This window comes from Ceratosolen solmsi, unplaced genomic scaffold, assembly GCF_000503995.2.
Source record: "Ceratosolen solmsi marchali unplaced genomic scaffold, CerSol_1.0 scaffold45, whole genome shotgun sequence".
In the NCBI taxonomy this organism is placed as follows: Eukaryota; Metazoa; Arthropoda; class Insecta; order Hymenoptera; family Agaonidae; genus Ceratosolen; species Ceratosolen solmsi.
This window is the reverse complement of record NW_011948436.1, coordinates 503,037-520,579: the sequence shown is the minus strand read 5'-3', so window position 1 is coordinate 520,579 and position 17,543 is coordinate 503,037. Positions and strand designations below refer to the sequence as shown.

Genomic DNA, 17,543 nt, shown 5'->3' with positions numbered 1-17,543 from the left:
ATTAAAAAAGAAAAAATCCATTGAGTTGTATTTATAAAAAATTCATTAAATAAAGGAATACAAAATAAATTTTAGGTTTATATTAATTTTATCATTCAAAGTCCAGGCATTATATATGCCACATTCTCAAGAATAGTAGATAAGTTTTCAGAATTTGCTCCATTCATTTCAGGTATTTGTTGAGTCAGGCAGAGTAATGGGCCAATAGCACATAATAAAGAATCTAGAAGTAGGGGCAGACTTCCTGAAACTGTAATTTGGCCTTCGTGCTCTTTTAATCTTTTACCTATAATCGTTAAATTCTCTCCGAGTAAGGTTAAATGTGCAGCTATGTCTATTGGTTGAGTTCCGGTAACTTTATACATTCCTGTGCCCAAGAAGGACTCGTTAGCAACATCTTTTCCTACCTTGTTCGAAGGAGGCGATACAGGTACTTTATTTCCTACAACTACGGTTCCTAGTTGAATAGTCTTTTTAGGTGAAGAAGCATCTCTAATAGCTGGATTTAACAAATTAAAATAATATGTAAAATATGTAAAATTAAATATGAAATTTTATTATAAGTATTTATTTATTTATTTATTTAGTAGTTTTTATATTACCTATTTTATTTATGAATTTGCGTGAAATTGGTGGAGGCATTTTACTATCTCCAATTGTTTCAGAAGGCTTTAAAGCAAGACGTTTTGCACGTTTCCACCAATTATATTTTTCAAGAGAAGGTACTGTAGCCCATAATGCACCTAAACGTTTTGATATTGTTGCAAAATCTGGGAAAGAATATTTTCATCAAAACTTAATATTAATTTATGACATTATGCAAATACGAATTAACACTATAGTTTTAAACAAACCTAAATTAGGATCTTGTTCTACTAATTGCTGTCTGACATCTTTAGCCCACAACATATAAGCAGTAAATCTAGTTTTCTAAAAAAAAATTATCAATTTGAAGTACATGGATAAAATAAAATAATAAAAATTTTAGATAAGTAATTTGATCTTACTCCTTTATCTTTACGTTGTGCCTTAATAGATTTATTAATGACTTTACCATCTTTTATCACCAATTTTTTTTTATATTTTTCTAACATGTATAAACTACTCTTTGCTCTAGAGGGTAATTCTGACTGTTCAGGTGGTTCTAATTTTGTAAATCCAGTAGTTTCTTCTGTTTCAACTTCTTCCATCATTAAAGGATCAATATCATCATCTGTTACTGATTCTGAACTAAATCTATCATCATTTTCAATTCCATTAACACTTCCAGATTCAGAATCGGAAGACTCTCCTTCATTCTCTGAGGTTGAATCATTATTGTTTTCTTGTTTATATTGTACCACATTCTGATCAAAATTATTTCTTTGATGAAAACTATTTGTTTGATGTATAGAATTTGTTTGTTGAATATTGTTGACATTTTGCAATTTAGGATGTTGAAGCTGTTGTTCATATTTTTCTAATATTTGCTGAGCATGTTGTGTTTTTTGCTTCTTTAATTTTTGTTCCATAAAGTCATCGGGAGATTCAAAATCTACTAATTTTGAGGATTTTTTTCGTACCCTGCCACTTCGTGAAATTCCAGTGACTTCTAAATCTGTAATTTTCAAAAGACTGCATCTTGCCAACAAAGAAAAAAGCTTAAAGATGCTTTACAATGTTCAAATATCTATAAATTAACATGCAACTATTTTAAAAACTAATAAATAAATAAAACGATGCGCTAAAAGCTATTTTCAAAATTTGATAAAAAAGTTTTATTTAATTTTAAATTCCCAATATTTGTAAATACATGTGAAAGCTAAGACATTATAGTTTATGAACACAACAACGATCTGACATCAGTGTATTTCAAAAATAATTTATTAAACAAACATTTACATATATGGGACTATGTGTTTCTATCTATACTATAAATAATATAATCATGATTATAAAAAAACTTACTACTACAGATGCAAACCTTTCAAAACATAACCTAGCTAACAAAAACATTGGTATGTAGTAAACAAATAGTCTCACCGTCACTTTTTTGATTTTTTGGTGATGCGAAATATTCCATTATTTCATCGATTGTTTCTATTTACAAAAAATTTTAATATAAAATAAAGAATGCAACCCGGCTAAGTACGGATCATGAAGTCCTGCTATTTGCACAAAATAATTTGATTGAGCGCCCCCTCCTTCATTTTATTCCAAAAACCGTTTTTTTATTTGATATAACATACTCTATTTGGATTATTAAAGGATGAAAATAGAAAATTTTAATCGAAGCGTTTGAAAATTTTCAAAATTAAATAATACTACTTTAGAATAACCAACTGAAACTCAACAATTTATGCCGGTTCAGTGAGTTAACATTATTATATTTAGAATTATTTAAAAAAATGATATATTAATGAAAATTCTTTTAAATTATCTTTTAGCGTTATAACATTTTAATACCATTTTTCATATTTATTTACTTATATGCGAAACTTTTCATTTAAAATTCTTGGAAAATGACAAATCTATCAATTTTCGTTAACTATTTACTGGATTCAATTATAAATACTATTTTTATTTCTATTTGCTTTTATCATTGCATAATCATTGCCTAAATTGTAATTTATTTTTTGAAAGTATTAGTTGCAAGTACATTATCTATAAAATTGCGTTAAAATGTTTATATTAAAATATGTATGTTTTATACACATGATTATAGAAAACAAATAAACAAATAATTATTTAATCGTTATAGGATAATATTTAGATTTTTTAAATGTATTCAATCGTAATTTGGTATATTAAAAAATGAACTTTACCATTAATTATGATTTCATACTTGTATGAAATTATGTAATTTCTTGTTTAATCTATGTTGCGCTATTTAGAAATTTTTATTATCAATATTAAATTAATATTTTTAGATTATTAAAATCTTTTAATATATAACTTAGTTCATATTAGAATAACGTATTCATAATAGCTAAAGTGCAGACTTTACATAATAAATTTATTTAATAATTTCAATCATTCATTAACAAATGTTATTTTTGATTGACTTTTACATGTCTTATATAAAACACAGACTTATTTATATAAAGATTTATTTGCATATGGATAAAAATAGAATATGTATTGTAAATTATTCATAAATTGTCGTATTTTATTTTTAAATTATTTATATTTACATCTATTTAATTGGTTTGTAGACAAATTTATTGATCAGATATTTTTGTTTCATATAATATATTAAATTCGTTTTGTTTCCAATACTGCCATCTTAATAATTATTATAATTACTCTTCGGCATCACTTGTTCTTTATGGTATTAATAATTATTAAATAATTTTTTATAATTAATAGCTATTAACCGAAGACTGAAATTTAATTATGCGATACAATCTTTTTTTTTGTTTTTGTCTGATATGAAAATTTTAAGAATACTTTATACATAATTTTTTACTTTTATATAATTTTACTCATTAAATTAGAAATTTAATTATTATTTTAGTTTTTTTTTTAATTATGCATCTGAAATTCATTAATCAAAGAAATTGATTATTCCTAATCGTTATAATTTTTATTAGTAGTTAAAGTAGAAATTTAAATTAATGATAATTTTATTTTTCTAAGAAAGGCGTCTGGGTTTGAATTTAAATAACCTATTTCTTATAATATATTTTTAGCAATTTATTTACAACTAATTTTTAAAAATGCTTACGTGTTGCTTACGTATTTTAAATTCTAATCAGTTAAAATCTATAAATTTCATATTATAAATCTTCATTTATCATTTTTTGTATGTATTTTGTATGTATAAAGACTCAATTACATAAATCTTTATTCTGTAAATTATAACTCATATTATAAATAATTTTGTAGTTTTAAAATACGAAGGAACAAATTAATTTATTTTTTAACGCACTACATTGGATCATTTATTTCAAAATTTTAGTTAAGTAGAAAAAAAATAATATTACATTATATGTATTTTATTATAAATTACATATACATTTTTTTAAAAACATATTTAATTTATAAAATTCAAGTTGCTTTCATGATATATTCCAAATAGTTTTAAGCTTATATAAGTAGTAAAATTCCCTATCCTTTTTTTTTATTATTATTTAACAATTACATAAACAATGTGAAAATCAACTAATTTAATATCTTTTTAGAAATTTATTAATTTCCATCACTGTTATTGTTATTAAACATTGAGTTAATAATAATTAATGCAAATTTAATACTTGTATTAATTATAAGAAATAACAAAATAACGAGGGTGTATTAGTTTCGAAAGTAATTATATCGAATATGATACATATATACTTAATACACACGTTATCGATTATATAAAATGCATTTATTTTATTTTGACTATAGGAGCGATAGTTAAACAATTTTCGTATTATTGAATTCGTATTTGTGCAATATGACTATTTTTTTATAAGCTATATAACATTACATAAAGTATAATGATAAAATTTAATTTGTAAATAATATAAAAAAATATTGATAAACACTTGCTTAAAGGCTTTCCATGCATTTTTAAATATATATTCAGGATTTTATGAGTTGAAAATTTTCTTATAAAAAGCTACAATAAATGAACTTTCTTTTTCATTATAGTATATTACGTGTAATTTAAAAAATGTTATCATAAACAAATTTATATGTATGTATTTATATGTATTTTATATGTATATTTAATAAAAATTATTAACTTATATTAATAATTTTTATATAAATTAATTGAATCAACTAACGTCATAGTTTCATCAATCGCTTAAAGTAACTCTTTTACTTTAAAATAATGCAAAGCACGATTTTTTTACTTCTATTAAAGTCTATTTATAAATTAATCGATTAAATCAAAATTTTGATAAGTCATTATAAATATTTAATTAGATTTATAATATAGTGTAAAATTACTTTGATTAAATAAATACGTCAATGCACGAATAAAAAATTTTATGTTCAACAATATTAGATTGGATTTTTTAATAAATTAAATAAAAAATCCATCCAGTCTATATAGAGAAAACTATATAGAGTTATTATTAAAAATAATTTATTGTAATAATTATTAAAACTCCAAAATACTCATAATTTTGTTAATTATAGATTACTAACGTTTATGCATTTTATTTCTATGAAACCACGTTTAGTTGTTTATTCATTAATAAATTTTATTTATTTGTTTATTAGTTTATTTATTAATATTTAATATTAATATTTATATGCATTTTAAATTGTTAAATGGTTATTGCATTTTAAAAATGAAAAATTTTTTTATATACACATTTATTATGTCTCTACTAATCATTTTATAACAATTTTGGTTTCTAAGTTGTTTTTTTATATCTTTTTTAACTTTTTTCCCATAAAAAGAGCATCTTCGTTTTATGTTATTTAATTGTTATAGTTGTTGAATTTAACAATAAATGTATACGCTAACACGTACTAGAAATATTGTTTTAAAAAATCTCAGATAAGATTAATTTATCTTTAATTTAATTTATCAAATAATTGAGAATAATAATTAAAAATTAATTATTAATTATTGATTATTCTATTATTCTATAATATTATTCAATATTAATTATTAAAATAATACTAAAAATAAGAGAAAAACAATTAAAAATTATTTATTGAATTTTTGAGGGAATTTATTTAATAATATTAAAAATTATCTAAGATAAAAAAAAGAGTACAATAATCTTGTACTTTTTTATTTTATTTTACAAGATTGTCATAACATTTTATTTAAAATTTAAAAACAACAAATTTTTTTATTTATATTATGATGTTATGTACCTTCGAATGAATTAAACATATGAAGAAAGGATTTAAAAACAAACCGACATTGAGTTTTTAATAATTATATTTTTGAATAAAATTATAATATAAATCGAAATGTTCTTAATATATAATTATATATACAATATTTTATTCAACATCATCTTCTTGTAGCCATCCGTCGTCATCAGATAGAAATCTCCTCTTATGACTGGTATTCATATATGGTCTTAATGCCCATTCAGTATCTGCCGCTGAGGCTGCATCCAACGTTCCTAATTTTATTTCATATAATTTTAATTGAAATCTTGGTCCAACTTCAGATAGTTCAATATCTTTTCCATTTACTTTCTTATATGTATGGTGGCGAAAGCAAATATAATCATCATGATTGGCAAATGTAATAACTCTTTTATTGTCTTCCTTAGGTACAGGAAATAAGTATTTTAAAATACTCATTGTTCTTATACCAATCTTAGTTTTGAAATTGTGAAATATTAAATGGGGATACTGTTCCGACATAGTTCCAATATCAGGTATATCATGACGCATAATAACATCTAATATTGTAAAATATGCTGTGGGTCCGTAAGGCAAATGACAGATTATTAGCGTATCAGGTACGCCTCTATGTTCATGAACAATTATAAAATCTGTGACATTATTGCTTCTACATGCGTGAACTAATTGTTTCATTTCATAATTACCACGATTCATCCTCTGTGAATTTGGAAAAATTAAACGGAGTTCTTTAACAAACATTTTTAATCTTGAACTTGGATCACGAGATGTTGTAATGACAATTTTAGGATCTTCGACTCCAGCCCATCTATACTCATCGTCTTCGTTTGATCCGACTGCTCCACCCATTTCCGTTCCCTGCAAAGCTGCCAGCTCCGGACCTGCATCTTCCCACTCTGCTTTTCTTTGCAAATATAATGCAGAATTTCTTAAATCTGGATGTATAGGAATATTTTCTTCAAGACATCTTTTAATTTTATCCTTCTTTTCTTGAATAGTTTTCAATTTGTCTTGTATCGATTTTCTATAGAGATATTCTCTCCTTAGGCGCGCTTGTCTTCGTAACATTTTTAATAATTTATTTGTTCAATAAAATTTAATTTTAAAACTATATGATTTTACATTATTTTGTTATTAGAATATTTTGCTATTGTCCATTTTAACCTTGATATGTTGTTTTAAGGTTATATTTTTATCGTATACAAACACGTGAGCAGCCAGAACTAAGAGCAATTTGCCTGGAGCAATTGATGTATGGCATTTTTCAAATTTGGTCGGTAAAGTTGAATACTACGGATAGCAGTGGATAATTTCAAATAATCATTCAAAGTGTTAGTATTGTTTCCATTTCCAGTAGATGGAGCTGGATGGTTAAAATTTAAATTGTAAATTAAAATAAGTTTAAGGCAAATTACATTCTTCTTCTTCATTTATATGCAACGTTATGATTGACAAAGTTAAATTTTCGCGTTAAATCATGTCGATGTTAGTACAAAATATATTTGTGTTAGAATGAAAATTTTGGCATTTTTCGGATAAGAAATATGGATGATAAATGTAAAAGAGAGAGAGAGAGAGAGAGAGAGAGAGAGAGAGAGGGAGAGAGAGAGAGAGAGAGAAGAGTATAAAATCGTATTAATAGTTAAGAAATATTCGTCTAAAAATTAATTTAAAAAAATCCCTGATAAATCGATTTGAGCATGGTTGCTTACGAGTGCTTTTTACGTAAGACTGGATGTAGTATATAAAGAAAAAATAGGGATTTGATTAATTTAAAAATAATTCGAATGGGATCTCGCAATACGTAATTGACAGAGTGAGAACGCATAGAGGAGGAAATTTCAGGCGAATAGATAATTGTAAACATGCATCAAGAAAACGTAGTAATACCAACAATAATAGTGGAAAATCATAATGTGCGAAGAAAGTGGATGAAGTCAGTATTTTATTCTCCACTACGAACGGAATTCGTGTATGCACACTTATAAGCAATTTCGCTTAGAAAGTCTCATGTACATAATTATATTATTATCTCATTCTTGTTCACTCTTTCTCTGACTGTTCGTATTTTTCGATTCGTTTGCTGCACTTCCTCGTACGAGTCTGTAGCCGGGACGTATCTCTTTTCATGTCCGTTGCTCTTGCCCTCTCGTCTCCTCTTCTTTAAGTTCCGGCAATGGTTAGTTTGCCTTCTCGGACATTTATACGGAGAATAAAAGAAAGAAAGAAAAATATTGCGACTGTGCGCGTGCGTTCCTCATAAATTATTAAACAGGCCGTCGCCTTGTCTGACAGTGTGCGCGAGATGCGAGTGTATCAAAATTCCAAATTACGAGTTCGCGAGCGCCCGGAATCATGCATCAAAGTGTTTTCGGTTAGAAAATTTATTCAAGCTGTTGTCAATCTTTCTTTTTCTCTTTCTTTGATACAATTTTCTCGAAATGCTTATGATCGCAGTCTATATAAGTCTCTTTTGTATAAACTATTTAAATAAGCGGAGATATCATTATGAAGTTTTTTTAGTTTATAAGAGACTACCACGTATGACCAGATGAGCTCTGCCTTTGGTTATAGTATATTGTATATAGTATAGTGCAATAATTATATTGTTCTATATGCATTTTCAGCTAATTTATACATTTGATATGAAAATACACGTCTATATTTTTACTTCATTGAAGTGAAACTACTTCATGGAATGAAGTTTTTACAGTTTTTCACAATTAAACTTATAATTAAGTTGGAGAATCATTGAGCATTTAAAATTTATAATACAGCAAACATTATAAAGATAATTTTACATTTATTGTCTCAATACATATCCATGTGATGTATATGTTTACAAAATATCTTTTAACCGATATGCAGTAATTGATAATATTCTTTGGAAAAATATTTTTTTAATTTTTATTATTCATATTTTATAAGAATTTTATTTACATTATATATATAAATTTTTTATTTAAGCCAATATCAAACTCATATAATATACATATATATCTGATAATTTATAGAAGATCAATTGGCCTCGTGGGATTTAACACATTGGTGATATATCGTTGCTTTTTTCCAATCGAATCAAATTTATTTTAAAATATTTTTAAATCTATAAATTTAAATATACTTATCTTTACGATATAACGCAATTTTGCTTTTTATTTTATTTTGTGTTATTCAAATAAATATTGACAAAATTTCTAGCGTTGAAACCTGATAAGATCTGTGATCGATGGATAAGATACTTTTATTTCAAATTACTTTACGGCCACCTGAATTGTTTAGTTGAAAAATTTGTAACTAATTCAGCAGTATTAAAAAAAAAATAATATAAATGTTTTTTCATTTATAGTTTATGAAACCTTGGATCAATAATTAGTAAAAATAACAAATCATTACTTACGAAAATTTGGCTTGTTCTTCAAGAGAAATTCAATTATTTTATTATTTTTGATAACCCTTATATAGCCAAAATCATCTGTTTTCAATACTTTACGAGTCATGATATACATTGATAATATTTACCGAAATTTTTATTTATTTGTGTAAATGGATTAATAATTTTCGAAATATAAGCAATTATATAAATTATATAAACAAAATCTATTTATATACTTTAAAATTATATAGATTTTAAGCAAATGAATTATCTTTATTATATACAATATCAAGCCGATACTTACACTTACCGACCATTACTTCGACCATCAGAAATACATAACAACGAAGTTAAAAACTTTGTTAATATGAAAAATATTTGTCTCATCTTTTGAAATATAATCGTTTTAAATAAGTTCTGAAAATGCATAAAGTCTTCATTTCTCTCTTTTTCATCATTACTCATAATTTTGCATTCCAGTCTTTTTTCAAGTTGTTAAAAAATTATATCAATTAAGTTATTATATAAATTAAGCAGAGATGACATGGCGACTGAGATTATTGTGCGTAAATCAATAGTGATTGTCATGTCTGTCAGAAGCTTATCTTACGCACTAATATTCTCTGCCACGTTGATGCATAAGATGCAATGGGTATGCAATCAAGTAAATAAGTGTCAGAATTTTATTGAGCAGGTAGGATCGAGTAAGTAAAAGGTCGTGGCTCGGATAATGAACAATGCCGTAAATTATTAGCGAAAAAAGAAAAAATGATCGTACGGCATATCTACGAGCAAAAAATAGCAACTAAGGGCGAGGGGCTGAGGGTCACGCTTTGTTGGCGTTGCAATGAAGAGACGCTTGTTCTCGCGCTTTTCGGGAACTGACGTTTCTCGTGCTCGCCTTCGGCGATTTATGTCCACGGAGGCGTGCGTCGGGTCCAAATCGCTCGTGAAACGCCTAATGTCTAAAATAAGATGTGCGGAGACGATCGCTGGCTCGTTCGGGCACTGGTCCCGCACGTGGCTGAGATACGACCCTTGATTTAATAACGCATTGTCAATTGGCAGCTTTGTCATTCGTAAATACGCAAGTGCTTGCGCCTCGAAATATGACTGGCGTCGGTCTTATTTATCGTAGCAGCTTTTGTCAAGTAGGATTTGTAGGGTTGAAAAGATTATGCTCTGATTTTGCATTCTCTATTGCTTTGACTGCTACTTCAGCACGTGCAATATTACGAGATTTATTGCGTGAGACTTTGATGCCATTGCTATTTCATAATATATAATAAGAATGTTAGGAGTAATGCGTAGTGATAATTTTTAATGACTTCAATATTGTCTATATAGTATTTTAATTTTTCATATTTATTTCACGTGTGACTTAATACTGTACGCGAACATCGTCTCAATGAATTCATTCGTCTTTTTATCACGATCGCTTCTTACGTTTTCAAGTATGGGAAATCTGGTTCGCAATTCATGCAGTATCGCATTACGCAATTTTATTATGAACAATTGTAATTTAACGTATAGTTGTAGGTAATCCTGTAGGGACAAAAATAACGAATTTACCGTTGGTGCGCAAACATTGTTTGTTTTAGTACTTCAAGCAGCTCGCTTTAAGCATTTTACGCCAATACGTATAGTATCCCTATATCCCGATTGTAATAATAAAATAAAAAGAAAAATAGAAAAAAGAAGGACAACGTTCGCTCGAGGAAAGAACGATTGATGGCCGCACAGCATGAGAACAGCGTCCTCTCCTCCTCCTACATCCCCGTAGGATACAATTAGCGTTGCTGCGCAAAAAATTTGCATTGCGCAAAAGCTCGGCAGAAAGCTCGCGCGGCTTTCCCGGTGGCAGCGGCGCCCCGAGACAAGCCCAATTACGCGCCCGCACAAAAAGCCCGAACAACAAGAGCGGCTTCCCCGTACAACGACAGCGGTCTTCGTCCCTCGGTTCTTGTGATTTATGCGTCAGAGGTGCGATGTCTTTTACTAGAGCCACGGCTTTAAGTACTTCGACATATATGTATTTTTATATATATATATATATATATATATATATATATATATATTCTTCTAGTTTTCCATTCTTGATATTAAGATTGTCTACATATAGACTACATGGACTATCGATATTTTGCTTAAAACCACCAATCGGCCGGCTCAGATTTTCTACCTATTATTTATCTCGACAATGAAGCTATTTTAACGTTTCGTTCGTAATCGAAAAGCCGCATGGGTGAGAAAATTATTTTATATTTCATATTAAGAGTTTCATTTTATGAAAAAGTTAAAATAAAAAATTGCCCACTCATTCTGTTTAATCAAATATCATGTAAAAGTATTGACTTCTTTATTTTATTTTAGTTTAGTCATCATGTAGCAATTTTGACCACATGACCAAAAAAAAAAAAACAAAAAAATACAAAAAAATTAAAACAAAAAAAACAAAAAAAAAATCAACCCACTAACTTAACCGCCATATTTCAAATAAATTTTCCTAACTTATTTCAAGCCCTGAATTATATACCTTAAAATCATATAATTTAATTTAAAAATCCGTAGAGAAGTCGAGTCTATCTATCTATCTATCTACAAAATATTATGTATTAAGTTAAAACATTAAAATAGTTTTGTCTATAGAAAATTTACTCAATTTTTGTTCATAAATCATGTACGTATATAAACAGTGCACGTTCACCTTCATATGTAATTTGACGCGCATGTCTCATTAATTAGCTACGAGACTGCATCGGACGCCAATAATTACGAATGTAGAATGTTATTGGTGGGAATCTATAACAATTATTTTACGAGAGTTATTTCGAAAATCACAGGCTAGGACGATGCGAGTTTAACCCTTTTAGAACATCGATCGAACTAAGGATAAATTTGCTCCAAGAGACATCTATAAGATACTGGCTCGAGTGAGATTTATTTTCAGCAAGGATCGTCACTCATAGCAATTAATTATTTTATGCAAAGCCAGTTGACAAACGTCATGGTTGTGCTACGAGGGACGGGAGTGGAGGAAAGCAGGAATAACGAACGCAATTATTTTCTTTCATTGGTTAAGCGTCTATGGGCAAGGGAACAAAACGATGACCGAACAGAGAAACAATGAGTTCTGTTGATGGGGGCTACATTTTAATGAAGTTGGCAAGTTCCCGGTATAGAATCTGCAGTACGGCTTCAGCGCGCAGCCGCCACCCAGCCAGTGATTTCTGCTAAGCGATATCCTTCTTAACACAAAGCAGCCTTCATCTTCTTTCTTCGGGCGCGACTCGCGCGCACGCGAGACCCTCGCCTCTCTTCTTCGGGCAACCCTCGGCTCAGCGATCGGCCCCGATAAGGGTCGCCGAAGTCCCGCGCTACTACGTCACGTACGGATGTACGCAAGGAGGCCTCTCGGCTCAGTTCGCCTCTGCCATCGTCGTCGCCGCTGCTGCTACTTCTAGTCCGCACACCTGTGCCCCTCCGAGCCTTGCCGCTGCCTTTCCTCCTGAGAAAGCAAAAGGAAACGGAGGGGCCCCGTACACGCTCCAGGCCTCGTTTGCTTTGCCAGACTCCCCTTCCTTCCCTAACAGCCGTCCGTCCTTCTTCGCCGTTGGTGTCTCCCGGTTATGCTGCGCACCCATGTCGCTTCTGTGCTTCTCCAAGTCATCTTGCCGAGTTGGAGAGGCTCGAGTTGTTCTTGTTCTTGTGAAAAATGGTCACTACTAAATTTGATGCTCAATTGGGAAAATATTCCTTGTTCTTGTTGTATAAAATCATCTATCGCCATAGATGATTTAGCAAAGACATTTCGGAAGAATTAAGAGGAAAAGGTATAAATAAATAGCACAATTGTCCCGACTATCTTATTTGCAGCGGCAACCACTTACATTTTTCATGCAATTTTAAGAAAAAATTCTCCGCGTAAGAGTACAAATTTTCAAATTTCAGTGATAATTCAGTAAAATGACACGATAATAACACAATTATAAGCGTGTAAAACTATTATCAGTACTATCATTAATTACAGCAGCTCTTGCTTTACGTATGGAATATATGTAATATTCAGTGATTTTTACTAAATCTTATGATTACTAGTTTTACAAAATCGATGATAAAACTTCTATATTAATTGTATTAATTACAATTATTTCGTATTAATAATTAATATAATTATTATTGCCGGAGTAATTTGTATAACAAGTAGAGCATAAGTGTTATATCTGATTATTGTAATTATTCTTCACATAAATTATTTTAACTTTTTTTTTTGTAAATTAAATAAAACGGTAAATAAGATTATTATAAAAACAAATTTTTATTAATAATATAATGGATGTTTTTTTATATTTTGATATAACGTCTATTAATTTTTCTTTTTCTTTAAAAACGTAAATTAATAATATAATATTAATAAATAATAAACCTAATAATATAATAAATGTTGATAATTATTAATATATTTATATGTGTGTGTGTGTGTGTGTGTGTGTGTGTGTGTGTATGTATTTACATATTAATTCCTTTTAGAATATAAAAAAATTATAAAGTCTTAAAGCATATGAATGAGTAATCGAGTATCTTAATAAAATATATTTAAATTATAAAAAAAGAGAAGAAAAGTTATTCGAACATATTTCTATTAAAAATTATAGTTATCCGTATCAAATATTTCAGTTAACAGTTTATGAAGTATTTAAATTAAAAAGTTTGCTTGTGCATTATCTGAATAGAGGATTAGTTTGATCGATGTGTCGTTTACTTAATAAATTACATAAGCTCCTTTTTATAATACTGATTAATGTATGTTTATACAAAATTTTAACTTTGACTTCTGTTGTAAGCACACACGCGCGCACATAAATATATTTATATATACGTTGATCTTACACAGAATATGTTATTTAATATATATATATATATATATATATATATATTATATATGTATATTATATATGTATATTACACAATGAATTTAAAATGAATATTTATACCTTTTCACAAAATTTAAAAAATAACATTATTTAAAATAATTATTTCTAAGAAAGATAAGTAACTAATTTTAGTGTAGATTATAAAATAATTGTTATTGCTTGTAAAATATTAAATTCTAATCAAAGCCCAAAAGGTAAGAATATTTTAACAATTGTGTATTGTACTTACAAATATTCATCTTATTTTATATAAAATAATTTTAGTTAATAAATTGATAAGTTATTCCATCCGAATAATTGTAAATAAATAAAATCTGAATAAAATTAATTAAAAAATTATATCATTATTATAACAGGCACATCAATAATTATATATTATTTTTATAGACGTACTACTTTTATTTCAACAAATTAATGTAATACATATTAAAGATATATTTTAAAATACGTTTAAAATGCATGTGCCTTTGATATTTTTCAAGTCAAACTGAAAGGATGTTTAATGATACATTATTATAAATAACTAATACAATTATTTAAATAAGAATTTTAATATTTAATACATCATATTTTTAGAAACTTACAATAATATAAATCCTTTTAAAGTTTATGCTAATGATAAATGATTTATGACCAAAAAGAATTTATATTCCCCTCTAAGCACCCTCGCATAAAGTTTAATGTAATTTAAAATTAATGATAATAATAAGAAAACCATTGATTGTTGTTTTGTATATTTTTTCATTTATATTATAACGATTTTACTTTTATGATTAAGCATTTAATGAGGCGAATAAAATTAATGGTCTCATAATTTCGAACATTTCTTTAATTCCTAAATTATACAACAAATTTGTATAATAATAGCAATAATAATGTGAAATTATTATGCGCCTGAAATTATTGACATTATTTAAGTCTTAAATTAATGGATAATGTGATGTATATAATGAAAGTACATACTTACATGAGATACGCCTGTCGGTTTAGAGAGAAACATGGCAGTTTAAAAAAGCGATAATTTATGTCTAGAAGAATATTATTGGTGAAAAAATCTTTTAAATATTGTAGAATTTATAACAAATTTACAATGAATTTGAAACAATTTGATTGAACTGCGTGAACTTGTTTTAGATTCCTACATATGATTTATTAATGTACTATTGTATTTTTGGTTTAGAAAAATCATTTGCCTGTTAAAGAGGCCTGATTAAACAAACGGCAATCATTGAAAATTCTTCATAAATTCAGTAAATAAATATTTGAAAATGTATTTAAATATTTTATTATTAAAAATGGACTATTTTGAGATAGGAAAAAATTAAAAATCGCAGGTGCAAAAACATTCATTCCATGTTATTAATATCGATTGTATTGCTTATGTTTATTGTAATAATTATTATATATTATTTTATGTATTTTCTACATAAGTTGATATCAATATTTTATCGGTGAAAATTATAATTTCCTTTCTTGATGATATTATTACATTTTAAACAATAATGATGAATTGCAAGACTGTTAATATCTTTCATAATTATGCTATGTGCGACAAAAGGTTTATCAAAACATTTAATAAAATATACATATAATTGTTAATTTTGAGCAGTAATATGACAATAATATAATATTCGCAAATTCTTTAATTTCGACAAATAAATATGGGGTATTTGAATTGGAAATTGTAGTTTATAAAGCAGAGAGAAAGAGAGAAAGAGAGAGAGAGAGAGAGAGAGAGAGGCGTACGATAAAAAAAAAAACTAAAAATAAAAAAAAAGATAGCCGTTAGAATTGATAATCGTATAAATATTTATATAATTGCAAGTTATTTATGGAAAGTTCCGTTAGAAGCTGGCGGCATAAATAAGGCAAAATGAAGGGGCAAGATGGAGGTGAAACATTTAACAGTCGTAGTGGCAATCACGCAAGATTCAAGAGAAGAAAAAGATCGCTAAAATAAGGTTAATCCTGGTAAATCTGATGCCAGAAATAGGAGGAAGCAGCAAAAACGGATGTACGCATCATGAGAGTAGAACATGAAAACGTACGTAAATGGCAAATAAGAGCTTCGCCTTATCCAGCTCCGAGACATTAAATTGCAGTCGAGGTGAATCTTCCCTTCGTCGTGCGCATGCACACGCAGTCGAGCGGCCCATGGATCCAATCCCATGGAGAAGAGGCGCAGTTTACCCTTACTCCCCAGGAGCTGCGATCAGATAAGTGCACGCATGCCTGTGTACGTGCGCCTCCTCAAATAAACGGCAAGCTACGGACTCGCATCTACAGCAGCCATCAGTGGCAGCGGCAGTAGCGAACGAATCGCCATTCAAATTTAACCTACAATGCAGCCCCGCAGCTCACATGCCTCCTTCTCAGTCTTTCATTGCCGCTTCGCCTCGCTTCGACATATTATTAAGACTCCGGGACTTGGGATAGACTTTGGAGCGTGCTTTGGAGCGTGCTTTGGAGGCTATCCACGAGGAAGCTTGCCGTTATTTTGCCTTTGCGATTCGATTGCAGTGGAGTTCGAGAAGTTTCCGATTCAGCCACTCCTTGGTATGTCCTGCATTTCTCTGCGTCACCTTTCTTCGGATCCTCGCAGCTTTGGATTGCGATCGAGCTCGCATCTGCGATCCATTCCCTGCTTCTCTTCAACATAATAGCATTACTTGGCTTTCCATTCGCCTGAGAAGCGTCTCGTTATGGCATTGAGCGACGAAAGGATTACCAAGGAATAATTTGCAAACGAGCGGATGAAAGTAATGAATTGAAACGTCGGTCCGAGGGAAAATATGAGATGACATGAAAACTTGCAGCATTGAAACACTTGACGAAAGCATGTGATACCCAATTCTATTCCTGTCGGCACAACCTCTCGCGCAGTTTCCCCTCCCCTACACTCAAATTTTCATTAAATTTACATTAATAAATAAATAAACGAATTAACGTAAATCCAAATTTTACAGTCTATATTTCTCCTAGTTTATTTATACACATGCAAAGCCTGAGGCAAAAAACTTATAAAATATATAACATATGTTTCATTCCAATTCGAGGATCATGTAATTGGGTATTTAATTGATTCTAGTAATATATGCGAATTAATTGATATAATTTCTATTTTGTATTAACCTTTACGTATCTTTAATCAAACAGATTTGGAAAGACAGAAAAACAGAAGAAATTTTATTTTGCTAAAGTGTTACTTTTTTGCGTAACGATGTATATAATTATTTAGTATTTATATCAATTATTTCATCACATTTAAACATTTTTCATTTTATATTTTATTTTATAACATAAATATTATACATGGAAAATGTATTTAAACATGCAATTATGTACAATTAAAATCTGTTACAGAGTTAAATTAAAAAATAAAATATGGCAAAACATAAAAATAATTCCAGTGCCTGTGAATTGGT

At 28.4% G+C, this 17,543-nt stretch overlaps 2 protein-coding genes across 5 annotated transcripts; both read right to left on the bottom strand.

The window, feature by feature from the left end:
• Nucleotides 1-37: 37 nt before the first annotated feature.
• Nucleotides 38-2,173, bottom strand: LOC105365011 (HMG box-containing protein 4). 4 transcript variants are annotated; one of them, XM_011503063.1, is made up of 5 exons: nucleotides 2,023-2,173; nucleotides 1,008-1,597; nucleotides 855-930; nucleotides 603-770; nucleotides 38-499 (listed from the first exon to the last, which is right to left on the bottom strand). In XM_011503063.1, the coding sequence occupies exons 1-5, from the start codon at nucleotides 2,060-2,062 to the stop codon at nucleotides 96-98; spliced, it is 1,278 nt and encodes a 425-aa protein (XP_011501365.1). In that variant the 5' UTR covers nucleotides 2,063-2,173; the 3' UTR covers nucleotides 38-95. The 4 variants fall into 4 exon arrangements, with proteins under 4 accessions (XP_011501365.1, XP_011501366.1, XP_011501367.1 ...); XM_011503064.1 differs by having other exon boundaries at nucleotides 39-499; nucleotides 1,008-1,591; XM_011503065.1 differs by having other exon boundaries at nucleotides 39-499; nucleotides 1,008-1,614; nucleotides 2,023-2,050.
• Nucleotides 2,174-5,903: 3,730 nt separating this feature from the next.
• On the bottom strand, nucleotides 5,904-7,055 carry LOC105365010 (U3 small nucleolar ribonucleoprotein protein IMP4). The gene has a single exon (XM_011503062.1). It carries the CDS (start codon nucleotides 6,874-6,876, stop codon nucleotides 5,938-5,940), a length of 939 nt encoding a protein of 312 aa, XP_011501364.1. The 5' UTR covers nucleotides 6,877-7,055; the 3' UTR covers nucleotides 5,904-5,937.
• Between the last annotated feature and the right edge of the window lie 10,488 nt (nucleotides 7,056-17,543).